The sequence below is a fragment of the Andrographis paniculata genome, unplaced genomic scaffold (assembly GCF_009805555.1).
Source record: "Andrographis paniculata isolate CXL003 unplaced genomic scaffold, ASM980555v1 Contig37END, whole genome shotgun sequence".
NCBI lineage: Eukaryota > Viridiplantae > Streptophyta > Magnoliopsida > Lamiales > Acanthaceae > Andrographis > Andrographis paniculata.
In genome coordinates, this window is record NW_026137570.1 from 243,159 (window position 1) to 270,279 (window position 27,121).

The 27,121-nt window shown below is 35.9% G+C and overlaps 3 protein-coding genes and 2 long non-coding RNA genes across 6 annotated transcripts; 2 read left to right on the forward strand and 3 right to left on the reverse strand.

Annotated features, from left to right (window-relative positions):
* Window positions 1–49: 49 nt before the first annotated feature.
* Window positions 50–3,119, reverse strand: LOC127250064 (ferrochelatase-2, chloroplastic). The gene is made up of 9 exons (XM_051273213.1): window positions 2,822–3,119; window positions 2,190–2,490; window positions 1,969–2,112; window positions 1,591–1,692; window positions 1,413–1,516; window positions 1,207–1,333; window positions 965–1,117; window positions 731–831; window positions 50–605 (listed from the first exon to the last, which is right to left on the reverse strand). The coding sequence occupies exons 1-9, from the start codon at window positions 2,881–2,883 to the stop codon at window positions 275–277; spliced, it is 1,425 nt and encodes a 474-aa protein (XP_051129170.1). The 5' UTR covers window positions 2,884–3,119; the 3' UTR covers window positions 50–274.
* Window positions 3,120–3,323: 204 nt separating this feature from the next.
* LOC127250063 (vacuolar-processing enzyme) lies at window positions 3,324–7,343 on the forward strand. Its single transcript, XM_051273212.1, has 9 exons — window positions 3,324–3,599; window positions 4,740–4,904; window positions 4,984–5,140; window positions 5,501–5,586; window positions 5,672–5,871; window positions 6,023–6,071; window positions 6,284–6,499; window positions 6,649–6,855; window positions 6,932–7,343. The coding sequence occupies exons 1-9, from the start codon at window positions 3,405–3,407 to the stop codon at window positions 7,112–7,114; spliced, it is 1,458 nt and encodes a 485-aa protein (XP_051129169.1). The 5' UTR covers window positions 3,324–3,404; the 3' UTR covers window positions 7,115–7,343.
* A 3,418-nt stretch (window positions 7,344–10,761) lies between these two features.
* Window positions 10,762–15,044, reverse strand: LOC127250070 (uncharacterized). Of its 2 annotated transcripts, XR_007838527.1 has the most exons (6): window positions 14,553–15,042; window positions 13,478–13,568; window positions 13,183–13,332; window positions 13,011–13,091; window positions 12,848–12,912; window positions 10,762–12,332 (listed from the first exon to the last, which is right to left on the reverse strand). It is a non-coding gene; the product is annotated as an uncharacterized LOC127250070 (long non-coding RNA). The 2 variants fall into 2 exon arrangements; XR_007838526.1 differs by having other exon boundaries at window positions 10,763–12,332; window positions 13,011–13,332; window positions 14,553–15,044.
* A 3,809-nt stretch (window positions 15,045–18,853) lies between these two features.
* On the reverse strand, window positions 18,854–20,747 carry LOC127250207 (uncharacterized). Its single transcript, XM_051273366.1, has 4 exons — window positions 20,557–20,747; window positions 20,088–20,195; window positions 19,584–19,751; window positions 18,854–19,176 (listed from the first exon to the last, which is right to left on the reverse strand). The coding sequence occupies exons 1-4, from the start codon at window positions 20,656–20,658 to the stop codon at window positions 19,054–19,056; spliced, it is 501 nt and encodes a 166-aa protein (XP_051129323.1). The 5' UTR covers window positions 20,659–20,747; the 3' UTR covers window positions 18,854–19,053.
* A 178-nt stretch (window positions 20,748–20,925) lies between these two features.
* Window positions 20,926–24,108, forward strand: LOC127250635 (uncharacterized). The gene is made up of 3 exons (XR_007838710.1): window positions 20,926–21,382; window positions 21,550–21,629; window positions 23,968–24,108. It is a non-coding gene; the product is annotated as an uncharacterized LOC127250635 (long non-coding RNA).
* Window positions 24,109–27,121: the final 3,013 nt, after the last annotated feature.

Sequence of the window (27,121 nt, forward strand, 5' to 3'; positions counted from 1 at the left end):
TTGCAAAACATTACTGTATTTGAAGTTGAAATATAATCAAGAACTCAGGTGCACAAAAAGGATGGCTGCAATAAGCAATAAGCAATCACCAAATTATCAATCCCCTCTTACATTGTCACATATCTCTGTAGAAAGACTAGTGTAATCAAAAGCCCAGATGCATCAAAAGTATTCTGTAAATTTCACCATATGTAAGGTTAGGAAGCATCATCCTATTATTTGTATAGTTCTCCGCACCACAAAAACCATACGATCCTCGGCCTGGCCTGTTTTCCTACACAACGAAGTTCCTGAAAGCCATGATCACCTTAGGCGACAACAGCAAAATGAAAGCAAGGAGCGAACCGAACAGCATCTTGACAACATATCCGAGCATGTCAGTATCAGTTTCAGTTTCCTCCGAGGCAGCACTAGGCGTAGTTGTAGCTGATAGTGCCGTAGCCTTAGGCAGCGCTTCAGTGACTGCATCTGCAAGATCATCAATAAACGATGGTGTGCAGTTGAGAGCAGGGACGCGCCCCCAATTGACAATCCCGGATTCAATAGCCAGTTCTTTGTATTCCATGTCGATCTCCTCAAGTGTTTCTATGTGCTCGCTTACAAAGCTGAATGTCAAACATTGCAAGCGCAGGAGATATATCAGTTTCATCAACTAGTTTTAACTCTGGTTATAATTCATTTGACCCAATCAGCTATATTACAGACAAAAAGCATAATTTCAAACTCATACCTCACTGGAACTGCGAGGAGAGACTTCACACCCTGTCGGCCGAGCTCCACCAGGACTTCATCAGTGTACGGCTTTAACCATTGCACAGGTCCTACGCGACTCTAGAGCAAGATTGAAAAATTAAATCAGAATAATTTAGTGATCTGTTTTCAATCAACAGTGGCCCATAAAGAAGTCAGCAACAAAGCAGATACAGTAGCAAAGAATTAAGTAGCACAAATTGGGAAAACCAACCTGAAAAGCCAAAGTATGATCATTATTAATTCCTCTAGATTCAAGTTCCTGCATTATCAAGAAAATACACTCTTCCATCTGATCCTTATATGGATCACCTGCCTCCTCAACGTAACTAACTGGCACCCCGTGGGCGCTGAAGAATATCATCGCCTATAACCCAAAAACATATCATTTAATCTTGCTACTACTATTTGGAGTTACAACACATTAACTCAACACATTTCATGAAGAATCCTTACCTCTTCGGGGTTTGGGAAAGTTTGCAACTCCTTTTCAATTAAGTCGGCCATAGACATGATATAACCTTGTCGTTGATACCATGACTGTATGATGGCCACAGGTAGTCTGGACAAGTATGGGTCGCGCCTGATAAGATAATTGAATTCAATTAGAATATTGCGATTGTTGAAATCAAGTGATGGATGCAGAATGAGAGTGGGATTACATAAACATGTCTTGAATAACACGAAGACTTGATCCGGTTGTTGAGATAGAATATTGAGGGTAGAGTGGCAGGACAACTAGCCTTGTGATTCTCTCTCTCTTAATCTATAATCAAGAAATGAAGAGTAAATATATGATTACAATTTAATAACAAAATCCAGCTCGCCTCGGATAGCTACCTGATGAACTGCATCCTCAGTGAAAGGGTGCCAATACCGCATTGCCACGTAGACATTAGCATTGACTTCCTTAGTTTCGAGAGCTGATTTTAATGCATTTGCCTGTAAAGAGTAACCAAATTTGAGTCAATAAGATGCCAAAGTGTCGTTAATTCCAAAAACAACTCCTGTTCATATCAAAATTCCTATCATACATTTGAATGTGGCAAGATGATACATTTGCCCTCAAATTACAAATTTGAGCTCCTCATTTAGTCAAGTGAACCAAGCTACTCGAGAATACATTTTACTTTCATATTTGCCTAAGCTAATTAACGAGTCAAGTTCAAACCGTGACAAGCTTTTGAGCATTAAAGAAATAATTGCAGCATAATATACCTGTTCATCGGTTATTTTACGTAGAGGGGAACCACCTCCAATGGCAGCATAACCTTCCTTACTCTTGGGAGCTCGAAGCACTGAAATTAGCTTTGCTAAGGGTCGCTGGAGGAACTTGAACAATCTCGGAAGGCGAATGATGTCCTGTAACATTACATTAAGCAACATCAAGAGCCATCAAACCATCAAACCAAGTTAGATAAGCATACACAACAACATACCGGATCGGCAAAAAGGTTGTACAAGAATGGTTGAACATCATGGAGTGTGTCGGGCCCTCCAAGATTCAAAAGCATCACGCCTATTTTCTCCTCTTTTGTCTGTGGATGTGAATCGATAGCATCCACAGGAAACATGCATGCTCCAGCCGAGCAAAAAGTCCGCCCAATCATGTACCTTTGGAAGGCTGATTGACTGATCGAAAGCCTACCAGCACCAGTATTCCCATTCTGATTTGAATTAGATTTCCCGGTGATTTCGGATTTAACAAAGGATGGTGCAAACTTAGGTACCCTACGCAACCTGCAAAAGTACGAAGGTTAATATCAAAGACCTGCCTTCATTGATATATAGGTTAAATTCTTCATCTATAAGTTCATAACGAAGCCTAATTCCAACTCATTCTACTACATAATGATATACAAATGCCGGGATCATCCTAAATTGTTCGTGATCATCAATGTATATAACACACATAAAAGTATATTTTCAAATGTTGATGAAAATCAATCACTAAACAATCCCACTAAAACACCAAATACTGGGGACGACAGGAATTCAGTATTCATACAGCAGATTGATACATCAATCTTTGCTTATACAAATCGTAATCATAATTGCATAAAGCGCTCACAACTTAGGGTTCTGATTGCAATTGATTTGGGAAAGCATCCCCGATCCCGCTGCCGCCTCCATCTTGCAGTGTAATCAACCAACAAAACCCCTTCCAAAGTTAATAATAAGAAATATGATCAACGAAGAGAGGAGGCGATCTTCGTGAGCTGAGCAGCAAAAGCGTTATTCTTTGGGAGAAGAAAGCAGTAGGGTTTTCGAGGATTCCTTGATATTTGAAGAAATGAGAACAGTAATTAATGCAAGTTTGGTGAGAACGATGACTTTTCAGTCGCAAACCCTTCCAGCAATGGCGGCTTACACGGCACACCTACAATGGCATGGGTCGGGTATGGCAATCTCCAAGATCCGACCCTAACCTTTTACCTGATTCGATCTTACCTAGACCCGACCCGATGAAGACCCGTGGGTTTGGTAGGCCCAACTGGGATTATCCGGGACTTCACTCTCACGCAATTCATTCATACATGATTGATATTCCCAATATTATATATATATATACAACACAGATTGATAGTGGTGTCGTCAAATTCAATCAAACCCTGCTGATACATCGTGTATTGTATTGTGCTGGGGACGACAGGATGGTTACGCGCGACGCAGTTGCTGCGTTCTTCCTCCTCGCACTATCGATCTTCACCTTCGCCGATGGCCAGGATTTCATTAAGCTTCCGTCTGAAGCTCGCAGATTCACCGACACACCAGTCAACGGATTTTCGGGGACGAGATGGGCTATCCTATTGGCTGGATCCACTGGTTACTGGAATTATCGACACCAGGTGATTACTATGCCAATCCAATTGCAAAAAAATAAAATCCAATCTAGAATTTTTACTCTTGGTCTTTGTGTCCATCGAGGAATTAGGAAATTTTCTGTGGAGAACGCTTTTCTTGTTCCAGGTCAAGTTTTTTTAGTGTTACTTGTATGGAATTCAGTACATAGAGTTTCTCGTGGCAATGAATTTTTTTTTTCAAAGTCCAGAGTTGATTGTTTCTGGCCTTACCTTCTTTCTATTTTGTCTTTCTTACTATAAAGAGATAAGAACCTGAGAAACTAATACATACCATAACAAAATATTGAACTGTTTATTTGTTCGGTATTTTCTATTTACTGTAATTCTATAGTATATCATGTCCAAGGATAGTGAGTTTTTACCTTTTTCTGTTCAAGTAAATTAGCTGTTGTTTTTTTGCAATTTTGTCTGTCATTTTCTGTTGATGATGGAATTATCTCCAGGTGTCTCGACTTGAGCTTGATTGTCTTTTAGCTTATATCCAAAATATTTGCATCTTTATAAATTAGTGTATTTTCCTGAGTTTTGAACTTATTTCCATCTCGGAGAGTTCATGTTCAAATGTTGTGCCTTGATTTTTTGTGGTTATTAAGATTTATGTATGCAAACTAACCTATATGCTGCAGGAATAGTGTTCATAACGGCAATATAATCTTTACATAATGGATTAAATGGCTGGACCCAGGAGGTTTTGGTTTTTTTTTTCCCTAAAATATCAGCTCACTCTATCTCCAACATGTAGTCATACTTAATGGGTGAGGAGGCCCATATGCTATACCTCAAATTTGTAGTAATTTTGCCACTGCATATGTTTTGATGATTGTATGAATTCGGGACCAGCTCATAACGTAAATAAGTTGTGGACATTGACAATGGTTTTGCTTTTTACATAATTCTTGGATGTTGTGGTATGTACTTGTTTAATGTATTGATACCGATTAATCTAAATCATAACCTTGTACTACCAAAAATTAATCTCAATTTGCATAGTTTATCTAGCATTACAATGTAGTTGCCCCACCGTGCTATTCCCAAAAATGAAAATGGTTCATTATGAGAAATTTTCAAATTCTCATTTAAATGTTACTCATCCAGTTATGGATACTAACATGTCTTGTTGTTTAGGCTGATGTTTGCCATGCGTACCAAATCCTAAAAAAAGGTGGTCTAAAAGACGAAAACATTGTTGTTTTCATGTATGATGACATTGCCTATAATGAAGAAAATCCAAGGCCTGGTGTGATCATAAATAGTCCCCATGGCGAGGATGTCTACAAGGGAGTCCCAAAGGTTTATTCTCAAGTCAATTTTGTTCATTTGATTTGAAGTTGTTTTTTCAATTTTGACATGCTGAACCTTCATGAAACAGGATTATGTTGGAGATGATGTTACCGTCAGCAACTTTTTTGCGGTTCTGCTTGGGAACAAGACTGCAGTTAGAGGAGGCAGCGGAAAAGTGGTTAACAGCGGTCCAGATGATCATATATTCATATTTTACTCTGATCATGGTGGTGCTGGGGTGCTCGGTTAGTATTCTGTAACTTCTAGATTCTAGCTCGTGAACTATACTATTACTGCATAATAAACAAATTACTCCAACCTTTCACCATTTGATAGCATTTTAATGTAAGTAGAGATTGCTGAACCAATTGTAAGCAATATCTTAGCTGATTTTTTTCTTCCTGATAAGAGTAATCACCTGTCAGAACACTAATTTCTGTAGCAACTACATTCTGTTGATTCTGGCCGTTGTTGCTGTGGAGAAAATTTATGGTCGTTCTGCTAGAACCATTAATACAATATATTTTTTCTGCAATGTTATTTCATATGATGAGGTCTTGTTTTTTGCTTTCAGCCTAACTGGTTGTGCTATTAAATTTGTTCAGGTATGCCTACCAATCCTTATCTGTATGCCGATGATCTGATTGAAGTTTTGAAAAAGAAACACGCTTCAGGGACATATAAAAGCTTGGTCTGTCAGTTGGTTGCCTAACATTAACATTATTGATCTTTCTAGCAATAATTGTGCCATGCCTAATTATCTTTATTATCTCTAGGTATTTTATGTTGAAGCTTGCGAATCAGGAAGTATCTTTGAAGGCCTACTTCCTCTGGGCTTGAATATATATGCAACCACTGCATCAAATGCCGAAGAAAACAGTTGGGGAACCTATTGCCCTGGGGATAATCCTGGTCCTCCTGATGAATATGAAACCTGCTTAGGCGATCTATACAGTGTTTCCTGGATGGAGGACAGGTATATGCATATATTGTTCCATACTTGAGCTTGAATTTTTTAACAACTATATGAATGTAAAATGGGTGGTATTATGTAGAATTTGTTTTCTCCAAATGCATATTCTGTTGATTTATATTGAATGTTACTCACTACATGCCATTATCAACAGTGACATTCACAACCTTCGGTCTGAAACTTTGAGGCAACAATATCATCTGGTAAGAATCTGTTAATGCAGGTGTTATCCTGATTTATCCACCCAGTTACTTGATTTAAGTTTTCAAAAACCAAATTGCTTTGCATATTTCGATGCATGCCGTCAAATGTTTATGATGATGAAGCAGGCTATGTATCCAGGATTTGCTAATCATGCCAAAACTTTCATATTTGTCTTTATTTCTCTTTCATAATGAATTGCTGGAATTTGCAGGTCAGACAGAGAACTGCTTTCAGTGGAAACTCATATGGATCCCATGTCATGCAATACGGTGATCTCCAACTAAGTATGGAGGATCTTTACTCGTATATAGGCACAAATCCTGCAAACGACAATTTTACTTTTGCAAAAGACAACATGCTGCATCTCGGATCACCCTCAAAAGCTGTTAACCAGCGTGATGCCGAGCTTTTACATTTTTGGGACAAGGTATCTGAAATTATACATTTGTTTGTTCCATTTCATCGAGTTTTAAACAAGAATATAGCTCCAGATAGTACCCTCCTATGAACTACTGCTTTTATTGGAACATTTATCCAAAAGCTTATTTTGAGTTATGGCTTGATCTGGTATTGTAGTTTCGTAAGGCCCCTGAAGGCTCTACAAGGAAATCAAACGCCCAGAAGCAGCTTGCCGAAGCTATAGCGCACCGAACACATGTTGATGGTAGTATTACACTCATCGGAAAACTCCTATTTGGCATTGACAAGGGCCCTGAAGTGCTGAAAGCTGTTCGACCAGCCAAAGCGCCTATTGTGGATGATTGGACTTGCCTCAAGTCTCTGGTAAATTCTTCTATTACATCGATAAGCTCCTCGACCCCTATGTAAGTAATATCATGAACTGAATTTATTTATGCAGGTGAGAACTTTCGAGAGCTACTGCGGATCCCTATCCCAGTACGGTATGAAACACATGCGATCGATGGCCAATATGTGCAATGCCGGTGTGACGAAAGAACAGATGGCTGAGGTTTCTGCCCAAGTCTGCTCCAGCTTCCCTTCCAATTCCTGGAGCTCTCTCCACAGAGGCTTCTCCGCCTGACCTGATCATGGTGATGGTGATGGATATTCATATTCATCTACAACTTTACTTACTGCTTGCTTTCTTAGCTTGCTTTGTTTATGTGAATCAAATCTCTTCATTTCAACATGCCCCACACTTCACACGCCTTTTTATGTGTCATTATCTACTTGTTATGTATTTATCTGTATAATACAGTAACAATGTAGTATCATCATATGTAATAAAAATAAAATTAGTAGTGTGTTCAGTTGAAGAGGTCATTAAAATGACAATTTTCCAAGCGATCTATATATTGTTTATTTATTTATGAAATTAACGTCACGGTACAAGTAGCTTAATTTATTTACGAAAAATTAGTTGCTCTAGGATCAGTTTTTTTTTAACCCGACACGACGAAGACCGGTTTATTCGGGCCGGGTTTGTAAGTCGTATATAATGTTCCGTTGCGCAATGTGAAAAAGAAAGAACTTGGTTACATTCTATGCTCACGTTTTCCAAACTTCTTTGGAACCGTTCACCAAAAAATCTCTATAGGCAACACGAGAAGCCCGCTGAAGAAGAAGAAGAAATCGACGGCGAATCGTTCACGGAATCATCTGCGCTGTGGGAGACGAAGCCGGCTGAAGAAAGGAAGAGGACGAATTCTTACTGCGGTTTGTCTCGCTGGGTTTCCTTTTTCTTTTTCTTTTTTTTGTTGTTTTGGAAATCAGTTGTTTGTGTAGTCCGGTCCTTGTGTGTGGTTGTCCTCTGGTTTCGGTATTCAATTTTCCGTTGGGGCTTGACTCCGGTTCGATGATTTGGGCCTTGGTTTGGGAGAATGGCGATGCGCGGGTATAAATTGCGTATCCTCTGATGGAATTTTAGGGTTTAAGTTGTAAAATCTTTGAATTCACGTGTTTATGTGTTGTGTGTGCATCGGATGTGATGGAGTTTCCATGAATCATGAAGATACGTGGGTGTTCCTAAATTAGTGACATACGTAGCTCATTTTCAATTGAGATTGTTGTTTTGTTAATATCCGTGATTCATGAATTATTACGCATTCCGAGCAGTGAAATAGCATGATAGAAATATTGATATAATTTGGGATACATATGTTTTTGTCCTCTCCATAATATATAGATATTTGATCTAAGCCATATATTTGTACAAGCTTCGCTCCTTGTAATCTATATAGTATTGTTGGCATTTGTTCTTCTATATTGTAGTTTATAAACTGTTCTGATAATTCAGTTTGGGTAAAACCATCAGTGACTGTTTTCTTCATCAACGGATATGCCTAAAGGAAGTAGCCTCTGATCCTATTAGTCACACAAGTCCTGTTGAGTCTGGCCCCTTGGATTTAGTAAAGGTTTTGGTGGTAGCTGGAACTTCTTCTGAGGCAATGAAGTTATGGAATTCAGAAGAAACCAAAGATTCCACTGTAGTTTGCCTTGCATCAGGTTCTCAGTTGCACATTTGAGTTTTGAATGTTTGCCCGGACTACTTTCCAATTCAACTAAAAATATGCTTTGTTCAGTATAGGGCTCTGGTTACTAAATCAAAATGTGGATGTGTATATAATTTAGCGAATATAAATTGCTGCAACATATCACTGCCATAAATTTTGGTATTAATATGTTTCTTAAGTTAGTTGATTTTCACGAGCAATTTTTTTCCTCATCTTTATTTGCTGCTATGTGCTTTACTTTACCAAAGATTAATGAACATCTTGCTGTTGAATTTTTGAAACCCTTTAATATTTTATATTCAAAGCTACAACTTGTTTGAAGGTCTCTTTCCATAGAACTCTAGAAGAGGCATGCCTGTTTGTGCATTGGAGTTTGCTATTTGACTACGTATCTTGGCTTTTATCTCTTGGTTCAATTGAAACATTTGTTTGCTTTTAAAGCCATTTGAGCATTGTAGTAATGTCATACTTGAACTTATGATATTTTGGATCATTCTTTGTTGATTTTACAGTATACTTCTTCTATATACATTTTTTATGTTCAACTTTTAAAATTCTCTAGTTCTGCCAGTGCGATATCTCTTTTTATTGGGCTGGCTGGGAAAGGGTTGGTGTAGATTTTGGTGATGTAACATCTACTGGGGACACTATGCATCATGAGTAGGTCTTTTCCTCACACTTACACTCAACCTTGCACATATTTCCTGCAGGCCACTGCCACGGTTCCTGATACTCAGATAATAACTGAGCATTCTGTAGTTAGGTATTCCAGTGGTTGTTCAAATATTTAACTTCATGAATACATGACTGCTAACCGATCATTGGCTATATTAGGATTCTATAGCAATTGGCATTGCATCTTAATATGATGCTATCTTACTAGGTTTCTACTGAAAGATATATAATATATATTTCACCTTTATCCAATCTCTGGGTTGGAGTGACTTTATGTGGTCCACAATCTCCTGGAGGACATGAAGTTATTTGGGGTCTTATTGAAGCTCTACTATAAACTCATGCCAACAACATTTATTTGCTTTGATTTTTGGGCATGTTTTTCAAATTCATTATTTCATATTTATGATCTTTCTTTCTATCTTGAGTTGTTTGGACTCAAATGCTTCGTTATAAAGTTGAATTTTGTTGTATTTGATCTGTCAGTTTGTTGTTTTTTATCTAGTTATTCTAACATCTCGCTTTCCTTATCTTTTTGTGAAGATTAACATGCCTATGTGTTGTGTAGCTAGAGCTAGGTGTTTCTGATGGTTCGGTTGCTTAGGAAACTTTTAAGAGAGTACTTGTGGGATTCTTGCCACGTACACAAATCAAGGTAGGTGCTGATAAATGAATATTTTATTTTTAACATTTAAATAATAAAGATCCCATTATCCTTTTAAATATGAACAAAAGATCAAATTAGAAGAAGCGAATAATTTCCTTGGCTGCATAGCACCACCATTGTGGAGCGCTCACTGACTCACCCATGTTCCACATTGTGTTTTTATTTTATTTTATATGCTGTGGGGGGTTTATGTGGCCTTAGTTTCAGATGCTCATTGCATTGTGTGACGTGTTCATTATTTGTGGAGAAAATGCGCATGGATGGATGGATTGTGTGCCTCTATGTTTTTTCTGCGTTTCGTCTTTTTCTGGTTATAACTTATTTTACTGATCAGCCACTCTAAATTTTATTAGTATTTAAATTAGCACTCACTAGTTTATAGAACTCTATTATAATTCACTAAATTTTAAATGATAAAATTAGTTGCTTTGCACGAATTGGTTTTATGTAAATATAAATTATTACTTTAATTAAATTGTTACAAAAGCTGGACCTGTCTCCTTCATCATTGTGGGCTTCGACCGAGGGCAAGAATGGCCTATCGAGCCTAGCGCAGTGTGCTGGGAGTGCATTGCATAGGCCGAGAGAATTCTAGTGCTGGACCAAGAAAATGGGCCTCGGCCGAAAGCATAATGAGCTTGCAAAAACTAGGTAAAATATCTGGGCCTACACGAACACTCTACTGGACCTGTTTGGACACAGCCGAGAGCATTATGGGCCTGTCAGCAAAGAGCCGACAGCACAATGGGCTTGGCCTGACATTTTGTTGTGCATCTAAAGATTGGGCTCGTTAGTCGACAACAAACTGGCAAGGGCCGACATGTCTGTGGATTGTCAGCACTTATCCGTTAGCTGTCGGGAATACAAAGACATTTTTCTGATCAGCGCCGTCAATTTACTGGGCCTGTCGGCAATTCAATGACAATACATGCCTACACTATCTTTTGTTTGGGCCTGCACTTCAATTTACTGGCCCAATTGGCCTGCACCGTGGGCTTGGTCTGACATTTTGTTGGGCGCGGGCCGACAAAGTTCTGGGCTGTCGGCATTAAGCCGACAAGAGAGTGGCAAGGCTCGACATGTTCCTAGATTGTCAACACTTATCCGTTTGGCTGTCCAAAATACACGGACATTATTCTGATCTGCGCCGTAATTTCTTGGACCTGTCGGCAATACAACGACAATGTCTTAGGCCTGCTCCGTCATTTGTTTGGGCCTGTACTGCCATTTGCTGGCCCAATTGTACTGCACTGCAATTTGTTTTGGGCCTGCGCTGCAATTTATTGGCCCAATTGGTCTGCGCCGCCAATTGACTGAGACTGTCAGCTATGAGCCGGCATAATTATGAACATGTTGGCACTAAGCCGACAAAAATTATGCATTTTTCTAGGCCTGTCACCAATATGCCGACAATAGTACCGGGCCTGTGCCGTCAATTTTCCAGGGTGCGGCGGCAATTAACGGTCAAGGATCTGGGCCTCTGCTCTATTATTTTGCTCGGCTGCACCGCTATTTCACTGGTCCCATTGGCTATTTTAATACATTGTGCCGGTGGGGCATTTAACAAACGATATTATTGGACTGCCGCGGAATGTATTGGGTTGGGCCTGTCGGCTGTACAGTGACCACAACATATGCCCACACCGGCATTTTCTAGCTTTTCTCATTGTCTTCAAGAAGCGGACAAAATTCTGGACCCGAACCTACAGGTGACGTTATAACCACCTGGGCCTAATGGAAGAGCAGACAACACTTTGGGCTTACAATAAGACATGGATGCAATGCAAGCCCCCCACCCCACAAACGGAGCAGACAGCTTTATTGGCCTATTTCACTCCAAGTATCTGCGCCACCCATACCCATAAGTGCCGACTCTACCTTAAGCACTCTGGGCTCACAACAGGCAAATAATCATGTCTCGCCTCCCAGATTATTTGTCCTGGATAGTTCAGAGGGAATGGAATAAAACAGCCTATTGCAGAAATATTCCCAAACAAGGCTTTCTAGCAAAGCCCACTAGCTGAAGATACTATATAGGAGGGCAATCTCAGAGACTATATCACCCAAAATCAGTACATATTTATGACCTATATACATATATCTATACAGTACAGTCCATAGCATTCAAACACACCACCACAAGCATATTGCTCTCCTCTCCTTATTAGCCATTGAATGCCTCATCACGTGCAGCTACTTGATCATAGATGTAACATGGATGTAGAGAGAAATAGAAGGTTCCTAAAGCTTACCAGCTTGACAGATAGAGCTGCTTCCTTTTAGACCTGTGGTGTGGAGCTTGTTCAATCGATCATTATGATACAGTTTTCATTCTTTTCAGAAATGGCCATACTTTCCAACATTTTTTTCTCTTTCAGCAGCAACAGGAGGGAGTGCCCAGCCGCCTCTATTAGGTCCTGTGCTGACTGCCTTCTGTTCAGACCCTGGAAGAAATTTTGAATGAAGTAACATTAAAACCATCAAGGAACTACTATGCAAGATGGATAAGAATACAAATACAATGGTTGAGAATAATAACAGAATAACCAGAAGGTATTACATCACACATTTACTAAAATGTCTTTCTCATGCTGATTTAATTTAAGGAAGATGCTTAAACCATGAATACCTTCTAAAAATGAATATATAAAGCAAAGTTGGAACAAGTTGCATCAAGAATTCAAGAAGCAACCACATTTCAATGTCGCATCACATGCAAAAAACTGCCTATTTTCAATATCAACAAGACAGTACAAACAATTAATTTGGCAGAGACCACACCACCAAATGCATTGATAGGATCATACATGCTTTATGCTTCTAAAATCAGAACAGCATTCTTATCCCTTGTACCAGGAGAAAAACAAGGTGAACCAGAGTTTAATATCCGGTGTGTTTCACTGTGAGAAAAACAGGGGGAGGGGGAGAGAGTGGTAGAGAAACACAGAAGATACTGTACCCATAGAATCTTGAATAGAAAGCTCTTCACTCCATCCAAGAAGATTCCTAGTGCAACAGAATGCCCTAAATACATTATCTCACTGGTTAAACAATCCTCTATCCAAGATTAGAGATTGATATACTCGATAAGCAAGCAGTAGCAGAAGAGTTAAAAACAATACCTTGTCATGAAGTCCTCTTGAAATTCTCTGAATTGCATGGCAGATAGCTTAATTAGCTTCTTTGCACTCGTCAAAAGTCAACTAGATTATACAACATACTTGAATGAGAATCAGATTCAACAGTGACTAAAAATATAAATGAAGCAACAAAATTCAGGCAAAAAGATTCCACTTGCTCCTAGAAGATATGTGCCAGGCACCATTTTCACCACGATAAGAAACAACAGAGCTTTGAAAAGTGAAGCATGTGAGTGGGACTGACTCCTTGTTGAGCGTGTCTGGTTATTGTCATTTCTTTGAGACATATGCTAATTCTTTTTCTCTACAACAGGGTAGATTAAGTCTATCACTCCCATCAGTCTAAACCAACATTAGGACCAACATTTATATCAACATTCCAAAAGCCAAAACATCAGGATCCACAATTGATGGCTCTTGAGTAGATCTGCAATGTTTTCTTGAATTACCTTAATTCTCCTCCCCGTGTTCATCTTCATCTTCTCATTATCAGAAAGAATAGATCTCTGCCTCCTTGCATTTTGTTTGGTTCATAGCTCTCTGGGAAAGAAATAAACAAATTATAACACTTAAAGAGTAATATCCAATTGAAGAACGTTGTAGTTGAGATTTTACAGAAACAAGCAGTCTTTGAGACTAGGAACAGCCAATAGCTCAAAAACAGGTAGTTTTAATATCTCATTGAGACAAATAACAACATCTAACAATTTCATTAAGGACCAGAAGAATAAATTCTTCACATATTGTTTAATAAACACAGGAACGCAGCAAATATAATGATTTGTATGTATCAGAATTAATATTGTAAAATTTATAGCGCAATATTCAAATGCACCAAGATCAACACTTCAAACTTGAGTGGAGTCTGGCATTTATCAGTGTATAAACTGCTATATTATGTTTAGGGCTCAAATTAAATAAGTCTGCCATCTACTGCAGCAAATGTTTCAATCCCATAAAAAAGCTATCAACGGTAAGAGCGATAAATTTCCATAGCTCGGTGATGATGCACAGAAACTCGTCGGCCACTTTTGTCAGGATCAAACCGATCCAATTACCATGACTAGGGTTTCTACCTTTCAAGCAATCAACTGAAAAATTAGGTTGAAATCGCCTAATTGCTTAGAATCTTACACTGCAATTTTTTTTCACATATTCAGATTCATACAACTTACGGATACAACAATAAACAAGTAAAAACAAACCGTTGTTACTTTTGCCGAATAAAAAAATTACAAAAAGCGTTTAATCCTCAATCTTATGAAACCGCCTTCTTCATGAGAATCGCAACACCTCACAAGAACTTAAAAACCTACCGATATCATGATCAAATTTGAGGAGATATACATAATACACAGACAGTTTCTAAAAATCATCGACTATCAATAAACGAAATTCTTACGAAATACATCATCAACTCCAACAAAAGAAGAATTAAATGTAACCAAATTATCATGAAAGGAATAGTCAACATACAACCATATTACGTCTAAAATGGAGAGGACTGAAAACAATAGGTATTACCAGATGATCGTCGGGCAAGTAATAATTTGAATTTCAGAGGGGGAGGTGCAGCAGGAAAGGCTTGATTTGCAGCGATCGGAGAGGTCGAAATCATATGTCGCGCTCTAGAAGATGCGCCTTAAAGAAATGATACATCTTGCATTACACCGTCCCTTAAGTCGAGAGGAAGCCCTAGAAGGTTCTGGAAAATATTGAATGCTCTCTGCTGGGCTGAAGCTATTACCCGAATAATGTGGGCTGAAGTTATTACAGCAGATCTTAACCCACGTTGGGGTGCCTCCTTTTGTTGAATTAATTAAACATTACAGACATATAACTAATAAGATTCCGTAAGCAAACGGCGTCGTCAGATTCATTAACGCCGTGAAAGACATCGGTTTGTTATTAAGCCGGATAAACGCCGTGTAGAGGAAAGGATTTTGGAGAGATCTGAACCGTCGGTTTGCTTTTCAGCGGTTGTAGATTGAAAATGAGAAATCTGCACCGTCGTCGTTTGTGTGGTCTGAGAGAGTTGTGATATTTGGTGAGTGGAAATATGGATGTTTAATAGTACGATCTAGTCGGATATGCATTTTTGTGATGTTTAATTGCCAATTGAGAAGAGAGAGAGAAACAGCATTACATTCATCACTTCTCACTCACTCGCACGCAAAATTTCTTGATGAAAAATGGCCAAAAAAAAACAAGTGAGCGAGCACATAACCACCATTCATTATAATTAAATTAAATTAAATTAAATTAAATGCACGTCAATAAATAATAATAATAATAATAACAATAAATGCATCCATCTCTCAGCAGCGCTACATATACATACATACATACATACATACAAAGGAAAATAAAAGAATGTCACAACACAAGGAACTCAAATCAAATGAAATCGAATCACAGACCAAACAGATCTGCCCGCTCGCCACCCACAAATATACTTTTACTCGCTACAACACCATCCAAAACTATACACGCATACCATACCATACACATTACAACATTCTCCACTACTTACTTGTGAGAGTAGCAGCAGCAGCAGCAGATCAGATCCGGAGTGCGGATCCCAAGACGAACGAAACCACAGCAGAGGCGCACCCAACCACAATCGACGGCGACACTCCTCCAGCGGACGACGTCGGAGACGGTGCAGGCGCAGACGCTTCCTGCGCCGCTGAGACTCCGACTAGCGCCACGACCGCCGCCGCAAACATGAGAGATTTGGCCAGAGACACCGCCATTGCAGCAACTTGGGAGTGTTGTGTAGTAGTAGATTAATTAATCAAATACTAGTAAGTATAGCAGAAAATATCGGAAGAAAGGAGTGAATGGCAGACAAGACAGGCTGTGAATTGTGATGCGAGGCACTATATATAGAGAGGAGAGAATGTGGGGCAGGCGCTAGGGTGTAGGGGCAGCTGCCCGAGAAGTACAGTCTGGCGGAACAGCGTGCGTGATGATGCATACATACGCCGGCCGGCGTGTTAGTTAACCAAATCCTTGAAGATCAGATCATCGTTTTACTTTTATTTAATTTATTAACAAGGCAAGCCAGCCAATTAGAGGTGCGTGGCTGTCCCGTCTTAAACTTGTCTTTTCGTGCACCTCACCTCATGGTTAAAGCTTCGGTAAGACCCTTGTCTCTTCACGTAACTAAATTCACACATGGTTGATTTATTGTTATACTTGCTTATAAGTAAATTTATTGGTTGGAGCACGACTTCTTTCACATATGTACAATAAAATTATTTTCATGTTCTTACTCTTAATTAAACCATAATATTTCTCACAATATCAATAAAAAGACATATTATTAAATTTTTACAAGGCCAACATCAAGGGCCAAGCATAGAATGGAGGCTGAGAAAAGTTCGATTAAGTTAGAAGCACAAGACGAGACAGCATACTATTACTTTATGCCCATTTGAGTAGCATAGATTTTAATAAAAATAAAGTAGTGTGTTTTTTTAACTAAAAGAATAAATGAAATTATATTAATACGATAATCAATTTTATTTTATTTTTTTTGAAAAAAATAAACATAAATTTGGATGAAATAAAAAGTATAATGTAACATATAAACATCTTCTTAAGTCATCTCCAACCCCGTTCCCTTATTTTCTCTAAAATTCCTTCAAATTTTTCTTTAAATTTTAACTCCATTTCAACCCACTAAATTTTTTCCTCTAAAAATAATATTCCACATATATTCTTACTTTTAAAAAATTATATAATTTCTATTCAACTTTTATCTATTTACATATTAACCCCAAAAATCTATTTTTAATTAAAATGTGAGTCGATTGGTATTTTAGCTCAAAAAATAGGGTATTTCTCAAAATTTTAGAGTCCAGTGGACTTGCTCTTAACACACAAAAGTATGTTCAAAGCACTAAAGACATTTTCAACCCAAAGCCATTAATGATGGCTCTGGATTGGATAATTTGACGTCGGTTGTCTAACACTATTTTTTGGCATTGCACTGTAGCAACAACAAAAAATGGCGTTGTTTATTTTTTTAAAGAAAAATTAAAATTTAAAATTTTAATTTTTAAAATTTATTTTTTATTTTTCTAATTTTTTTAAAATAATAGAAAAAATTGAATATTTGAAGAATAATAATAAAAAATAGAATTATAGTTTGAATAAAATTACTGTGGCAACGTATTTGGAGATGACCTATCGTATACATGTTGTTCGCTGCTCAGTTGGGCTCACTGCAATTTGATTCGAGACTAGTTCCCAACTCCCAAGAAAAAGTGTAATGGATATCGTTAATTAAAACGCAATCATCTCACACGTACAGTAACAATATTTCAAACATTGATGACGGGCAATAAGACTAAAAATGCAAGAAGAGAAATCTCAACATGAGGGAAAGTAAAAAAATTCATGAAAAAGAAAAGCATCGAGTAGTTAGGAATCTGATCAGATCATTCGGAAATGGGAATTAATAAGATAATTTGAAGTCAATTATACGGAAGTGAGAGACAAATAGAGATAAACAACCATATCTACACAATGTCTTTTATTGATCGAATACTTTAGAAACTCACATTCAAGATATCAACAAAATTCAAACATCCATTTTAACCCAATAACTACACACAAGTGAATAATATTGCATACAAGAGTGACTCATTTAATTAATATTTTTTTTTATAATATATGTAAATAAAAAAATTATATTTTAATAAAATATAAATGCTGCAAATAAGTAATTCTTTTATTCCAATAACTACACACATAAATAATTCTTTTACTTGCATCAACTCAGAATTTATTTTAATTCTTTTTTTTTTTCTTTTACCATTCTCAAATAATTCTCACTCCATGTCCAAACAAACCCATTTTTGGCTGCAACTATGGTCTAAGTTTAATTTAGGGTTTTATTTTTGGACAGTTATATAGCACTTTCTAGGGTATCTAAACAAGTTCATGGTCAACCAACCTAAGACAACAGCCAAATCAATAAAATCCACTGATAGGATATCAGCAAGACCAGTTTTGAGTTTTGATTAAAATGATAATTAGTTAAAATTTTATAATAGGATTATTATTGACTAACCATGCTTTTTCATGGGAATAATCTTCATTTTTTCCCCTTAACAAAATACACATTACTATCAGTGAGTCAAGATTCTGTTATATCTTACTATTTCCTTCAGAAGTAACACCAACATAGACTGGGGATTAAAGGCTAAGGTAATCCAATCAAACATGCAATCAAGCTCAATTAATATATGAAAAATAAAGAAATATAAACAAGCCAAATACAAATACAAAAGTATTTGCAAACAGTTGGATAACTAAACTCTAGAAACCAACACAATGGAAGTAGAGAAAACTAATGGTTGAGATGTCACCAATAGCGCCCCCCCCCCCCCCCCCCCTATATCTTAATGCAGTCCAAAGAATAAATCTATGTCCATGTCAAAACATGGTGACAAAACCTTAGCTGTGCTAACAATAATTTCAGTACATTTGTAGTCCAAACAAGAAAGCAATTATTACTGGAAAGTTTGTCCAGCCAAGAGCTAAATAAAAAAACTCATATTGTTGCCAGGTATGGAATCAATCATAATAGTAAATCAGATGTGAAGCTGTCATATGAACTAGAACTTACTACAGCTGCAGTATCTAGACTAAAATATATTGCAAACCTTACACCTTAACAGCTCAATTCAGACACATTCACAATTAGGATTTCTAATTATTACCAGCATGCATTGAACAATTTGAGCTCTTTTCGGATAGAATAGGACATGGAAACTTGCTATTAGTGTACGACAAAAATAAAAGAAATATCATCATGGATAATAACAAGCATTTTTATAAACTAAAAATCTTTACAGATCAGCAGCAGTTCCAAATTCAACATGTGTCTAAAGGTAAGGATGTTCGTCAATGACATAAGACCAGATCACTTTTTAACAATTTATTGCAACAAGAGATACTAGTTTATTTCAGCACCATGCCTTAGAAAAACACAAAGTGAAGGTTAGCTGACCTACTTGGCCACATTGAACATGGCACGGACTTCGGAGATCATAACAGGGCACTCTCCCTTCTCGTCGTACTCAGAAAATTCCCCTCCTGACAAGTCAATATCATTGAACTTTGTCCCGTCAATCTACTCAAACGAAACAAACCAAACAACACAATGTCATTTTTTTGCAACTATGATCAGTTAAAGATAGTGATATCAAAGACGCATAAATTAGCTAATCGGAGTTAATAATAGGAACAGCAAATTTGAATTGATAGGAAACAAACTATAATGGTTTTAACAATTAATCACCTAACATTAAGCACTTCTAGTGAAAGAAGATAGCGAAAAGGGGAAGTACATTAACATTTAATAATGTATTGCGCAAAGCAAAACATACGCAGATAATCAAAACTCAAATTTGAATTCAACGAGGCAGATGCTAGATGTTTAGATAAATGGACTAAAAATAATAAAAATACCAAGCAAGTTTAGTGGCAATTTCTCTAGAGATAAAGAATTGCTAACTTTAAGCAGGAGCCAGAACTTACAGATTCAGCTTTCCACCCACTGCCAAATGAAAAATCAACAGGCTCAAAGCCTCTGCAGTCAAATAACATTAGAGGAGCAAATTTAGCAGCCTCAGAATCTTCATAAGTCAAAGGACGACCATGGCCCGTAATCATAGTTATAGTTCCTTCCCTGGAACAGAACTTACACTGAAAGTTTCAAGGAGCATAAAAAATATATCAACTACCGTTGTCAGCATTAAGCCCTTTTACCACTATGGCACAATATGGATCACATAACACCATCACATTCAACACCTAAAGAATAATAACAGAGATAGCATAAATTGTAATCTTGTCCGTTGGTTACACTGGAAACATGTAAGGAGAATCTAGTCAGAAACCATTTGACCTAAACCAAATTCTCAAATTCAATGATATGTTATTCTCCATTCTCAACACTTTGCAAAATTATCCCAGAATCTAGAATGCACATACTTATGTTTTTCAAGGTATAGGACAGAGAGGGGAAAGAGAAATCCATACCTTTTGTGCAAGATGAACCTCGCCCTTTCCTTTCGTCGAAGGAACTGTCTCACTCAAGCTTACACAAGTCTCCTTTTGGGTCACCTCACCGCAGTTCCCACATTTTAGCTACAAATAGGCAACAGAACAAATAAAACAGAAGTTAGGTCTGGGTAGTGTTTCGATCCTAACATTGGCCCTAATTCGGCGTTACAGTGGTATGTTTACGCAAGAGTCTGGAATAATCAAAGGACAGGAACAGCACCAATTAATAACCAAAATCCGATATAAAGCACGAGAGAAGTTTGCAAATGGCAAAACTCTAGTCAAAACCTAACTACAACAGGAAATGCAATAACTGAAGCCAACAAGGTGTAAAACTGATGCAAATTCTTCTTCGACCAGTCAAATACATCGACGAAATTTGCGTAGAGATGTAAATAATCACTCAACAACACAAAGGATTAAAACGTGAAAAGTGAAGAATTACTTTGAAGTAGTATGTGAAATTAGGATCGTCGCAGCCGCCTTGAGGCTGAAAATCGGTGAGATTATCGAGCTGAGCAGTTATCAACAATAAGTAGTTCACCATTTTCACCAAATTTGGCTACTCCCTACCCCTTCTCTCGCTTCGATTCTCGAGCTCTCCAAAATTTTCTTGGAAGTCCATTCGTCGGTTCGTTCGTGGGGAGAAAATAAATAATCAGATAAATGCGACTTCACTCCCCACAGTAGACTACTAAAATCGTGTTTCATTCTTTTTATTTTGCATAGCTTTCAATTTGTACTTGGACAAAAATACAACAATATTGTTCAAAAATAGGTACAATTGGAATTAAATCTTCATTCCCACTAAGTTTTTAATACTAATTTTTTACACTGCACTCCCTTTTTTACAAATTTTTTTCATTCTTACTCCTTGTTCATACCAAATTAATTCTCAAATCCACTCCAAATCGTTGGTTAGATTCGCGCGATTCTCTTGCCACAGAATTAAACTCCGGTGATAATCGACGATTTCGGAAGCCTTTGATTTCGACTGTCAGCCCCTTCCTTTTGGCGCCACAACCCGACGATAAAGATCACGAAGGGAGATCGGAGAAAGTTGGGCGCGATTTTGTCGCTGTCCACCGATGAATCTGTCTGTCGTTGTTCAGTGTTATTTTGGTGTAGATCTAAGGAGAATCGATTGCTGCCGATCAATGTCCGAGGCTGGTCGGGTCTGTTCGGAGGAGAGCTGTTATCCAGCCGCGCCAAGCCGCCGAGTCGATCGATTTCATCGACGCAAGAATTGGAAATTTATTCAATTCCAGAGTGTGAGTACAATTATTTAAATTGTCCTTAACTAGATGTGTTTGTTTGCATTTCTTCTTTTGATTTCTCTATTATGCCTTTCGTTTTTACGATGTTAATTTTAATTTCGATTCGTATTAATATTGATTTGAATTTTACTTCCGCTAATTTATTTTGTATTTTTTATTAGGTTTGTTCGAATAAACTTATCGATCCGGGATATATATTCACAATGATCATCCTATTTTGCAGAAAAGTTGGAGCACTCAGGTGATTCTTTATTGTAAAATTAAATGTATTGACCCTAATAGTTTGATCTCGAACGGAAGTAATTGCAATTTTTTTGGGAAGAATTCAGTCAATGTAATAGTAAAAAAAGAAGTTGAAATTACAATTGTTGCTAAATCTATTTTCACCAAATAAGTTTGTGGTCTCGGTTGTAATTGAAAATTACAATTAAAACACAGAACATTGAGTGTTTGTTTGGTTTCTATTTATTTTCTCGTTTTTTTTGTATTTGGAGAGGTGAGTATGGTGTATTACATGTGTTTGATTACATTTCGAACTTAAGTATGATGGACTCTAAAAGATTCATATTTATGTTGATATGTATATACACCACCCAACAATTAATTGTGTAGATTCTTGTTTTTTGGATTGGTTTGATTGGTGCACATAGGATGTTGTTTTACATTATTGTGACAATTTATGGTGTAGAAAATGAAATCAAAATGCTTTAGATTATCATATTTAAGTACATAACCTTTGTACGGTGAATGAAAAGAAATTAATGCAAATAATTTGGGGAACAACTTATTCATATGTATGCAGCTTAACTGAAAGAGGCATACCTCAATATTTTCTAATCGTAGATAATGGATAACAACAAATTGGAAGTGAGGTGACGGAAAACTCATATTGTGTAGTTTAAAAATGAGCTCCGTAAGTAAATAATTAGGTTTTGTCAGATAATAAATTAATCAAAAATATTGTTTATATCTTGTACTCCTAAAGATTGCATTGAGTTTCTTCTACAGTCTAATGTTGTTATTATGTGAAAAAATGTTGTGGTGATTGGCAAAAGTAGCATTGATGGATTACCTGAAACCTTACTTATTCAGGTATTGATATATATATATTGTATATATAATTATAATTGATCTTAGTCTAGTAAATTTAGATTAGTGCATAAAAATATTATATTTATGTACTATAATTGTGCAATTAATTATATAATCACATTTGTTTCCCTAAGTTACTGAACATCAATATTTTTATTCATTTATGGGCAGAAACATCATACAAAAGTGATTATTTTTCATCCATTACCGAAAATTCAGAACAAATTTTTCATGAAGTTGATATCTTAATTACAGCTGCAGAAGTACTCAACTTGATTTGTGGTACTTGGTTAAAGCCAGACGCGATTGTTGTAGATATTTTAAGGTGTAATTTTTTTTTGTTGATAGGATGTCCGTCAATCATTTCCTTATAATTACTTTTGGTGTGCTAAACATAATGTAATATTGTACGTAAATATAAAACAGTAAAAGTGTTGTTGCATTGAAGCTCTTTTGTAAATTTGATATATTATGATAGATGAACGAAAATTGCAGGTATGTGATGATGCTCTTTTATATATGACTTGTTGACAACAGAGGTTTCTGAAAATGTAAAAGGGGTACATCGGAGTTGTGTTGGAGTACTTGCCTGCTCAACCGAGTCACTATTTTTTAAAAAGTTTCTAACTAATTGATATTTGAGTTTGTGAGTGTGTGACAATTCGGATTATTATGTTATGGGTCAAAATATTTTAGAAAATATGTGTTTATCCTATTACACAAAAAACACTTGAAGTCCTAGTAGTAGATTACAACTCGTGCTTTCACTTGAATGTTGTTGTGTGTGTTATAGTGTGAATTACTATGTAATAGGTCTAAAGATTTTTAATTCGTGGCTGTAATTATTTACTCTAACAACTAATATAATTTAACTTAGTTATTTATGACTTGTTTAACCATCTACAAGTGGAGGTTGGATTATAATTGTACGTTTATCATACAATATAACTAAGTTATTTCTCACTTGTTTAGTCATCTAAAATACTTTAGAAAATATGTGTTTGTTCTATTATACAAAAAGCACTTGAAGTCCTAGTAGTAGATTACAACGCACTTTCACTTGAATGTTGTTGCGTATGTTATGGTGTGGATTACTATGTAATAAGTGTAAAGATTTTCAATTCATGGTACTAATTATTTACTCAAACAACTAATATAATTTAACTTAGTTATTTATGACTTGTTTAGTCATCTACAAATGGATGTTGGATTATAATTGTAAATATACCATACAATATAACAAAGTTATTTCTCACTTGTTTAGTAAATATATATTATTTATTTTTTCATACAATTCAGGGTGTCACGGGAATACTATCACGATGAATTAATCATTTGTTACCGACAACAAGTGAATATTTTGATCAAAAAATTGTATGTTTTCCAAGCACAAATTATTAAAGTATATATACTCGTTACAAAAGCATATGATACCAGTATTATAGGTACGTAAGATTTGTGACAGGGTATGTCGGTATTTTATGCAGGTATGTTACTATGTGCTTTGGGTACGAACACTGACACTTAAGGTATGAATAATGATTGCTTAGGTATTATCTGTATAGTATCAGGTATCCGTGAATATGGTTGATTTCAGTTGACCGCTGACGGAGGGGACAATTCACAAACTCGGTGAGAGTACTTCCTCTCCTAGTCTTGTTAGAAAAAAATTAGACACGGTACATTTATATTCGATAGCTCATGTCATACTTTTCAATAGCAAGACCACAAAACATGTAGGAGTAACAAAAAAATATAATTTAACTAAGTCATTTATGACTTATTTAGCCATCCATAATATATATGTGTTATTTACATTTACATACAATTATGGAATTCACATAAATACTATATGATGAATTTATCCCTGATTATTGACAATTATTGAATGTTTTGAACCAAAAATAGTTTGTTTCCCAAGCACAGGTTTTCAGGGCATAGATACTAGTTATGGAAGCATATGAGATACTAATTCCAAGGTTTATTGGTAAACGAATGAGGTATCCGTTGATGCTAACCTGTGTAAAGGAATGACATGTTATAATATTATATTGTTTCCATAGTTTTTGAAATTTATTATTGTGAATGCAATTGGATAAAGTATTAGTATATTAATACTCCCCATTGTTAAACTGTACAACCATTGCATGTGCAGTAAAACTAAGCACTACCATTACCAACAATACAACTAAGTAACTTCATTGCTTATTGTTCACGCATATGGATCATATTCTTAACTTTTCGAAGCAATTTTTTAATCTTCTAGATTGGTATAACTGACTATGTTAAAGATGAATACATCTCATGTACGGGTACTGTTAAAGATAATGTTATACTTCACTTAATGATCGAGATATGAAGTTTTAGACCCTCTGGGCATAAGTAACTTACCTTGGGGTATTTACTAGCTTAATATAGGTATGTCATTAAATAACCGACGCATATCGTGTTTTGACAAGATGTATGTATTAATATGATGAGGGCATAAACCTTTCTAGTATATGTATATGTTTTTCTTTCTTAGGTGCACCACTAATTTAGTCAGGCATCCGTAAATGCACTTATGTACATTGCATGTATTACCTCAACTATCGGAATGTCTTGTAGTGAATTAGTTAATTCCAATTTAACCAAATTTATCATACAATCATTCACGACAAAATTCATAGCATTACTCCAAAAATTAAATTTCACCAAATTTAACCTACGATTCAATCTCTCAATCAATCTTAATACAATTTCATCAAACATGAAGCAAATCAAACCAATTCAACCGACAATTCAATCAAAATAACACACTACCCAAATCAAGAACAAATAACACAATCCAAATTCAATACAACGTTCACCCTATGCTGCACATTAAAGTCTACGGTTCGGAAAGCAGACCTTTCAGTATTTTGGCCTCAATTTTACTGCGGTAGCTCTTCACATTATCAAACTCATTGTCGATACTGTCGGATTCGCGTGGATGTAACACCCGGAAAACATACACACCAAACGGTACTGCAAATCGACTGATAACCGATTTGTATTTCTTATCCGATCTGTACATAAATACCATCAATTTACAATACCCCAATCTCGAATTTTTAAAAAGTTTGTCATAATCTATTAGGAATACGTAACAACAAATTCCGAGTACACAGTAGTCCTCTAAAATTATATTACTTAGAAAACTAGACCTAAAAAATGTAACTCGGGGTACCTAACAATACCACATTTACCAACTCACAAACATACTAATTACCGAACAATCAAACAAAAAAACTAAAATACTAAACTCCAGGTAATTATAAAAACTGGATATCTACAAAATTAACTAAAATTACAGATTAAACAAATAAAATTACCCCAAATCGGTGCCAAAATAAAACACCCAACTCGGTCTATTTGGGAAAACATACAAACAATTTCAAATCCAGTTAACAAATACAAATACAAATACACCGATCACCCAAAGCTCCTCAACACTAAATCTATCGAGACATACAAACACGGGACCAAGACTTATATCTCAAACAATTGAACAAACTACTGTATAAAATACAAATAATGTCAACAAAATAAAAAATCGAAAAAGGTCTTATTTTTTTCGAGCTTGTCATGGGGATGAGAGTAGGTCAGCTGTTTTCTTCACTAGTTTTGCACCGATTGATCGTTACTTGATTGTCGGGGTTTGGAGAACATCAATTCGCCTGAAGATGGAAGATGTAGGGTTTAAAATCAGGGTGAAGGAAGTTATGGGAGGTTTTTTTTACTCAACTCCTGTTAAATCGTGGGTAACTGTCTTTTTTTACTATTTTTTTTTAATTCACAAAAAAAGGTACGCGATATTTAACTAGAAGCATATGAGGTTATAATGGGGGTAGAGCGTGAAGTAATGTAGGTATACATTACGACACTAGAAGTATTGATCAATCTATTTCAAGTACCTTTTGCATATACAACGGTGATTATGAGAGAAATACAAATTGGGGAGCTATATTAAATCTAATTCATAAAGTAGGGACTGCAGTTTAAATGGACTGAATTACAATGGGGTTTCTCTGACAGGGATTTTAATACACTATCCCTTAAAAATATAGAAAAATGAATATTTTAAACCAACGACAAAAATAAAAAAAAAAATTATTATTTTTTTAAAAAAATAATTTTTTGTTACAAAAACTAAATATATATTTTTTTTCAAAATTTTTATTTATTTCATTCAAAAATATTTATTTCTTAAAGTAGATTAAAAATATATCATTATATTTATGATTAACGTATACATAAAATAAAATAAAAATGCAAATACATCGTAATCATCTTGAAAGAAAGTATATTTTTAGTATAAAAAGTATATTAGTAATAAAGTAATAATATTTTATATTAGAATTGGTATTTTTTTTTTATAATTGTATTAATATGTATATATTATATTATTTTGATATTATTATTCGATAACCATATCACTAAAAAAAAGTATTTAGTGAACACATATTTCAACAAATATTGATATCACTTAACAATAAATTTATTTGGTTTTGATTTGAATTTGAAGTTGTAATTTGAGTTTTGATGTATTAATATTTATATTAGTCATACACAAAGAAAATGTTGTTCCATCCAAATATATCCAGCTAGAAAAGGTCCTAG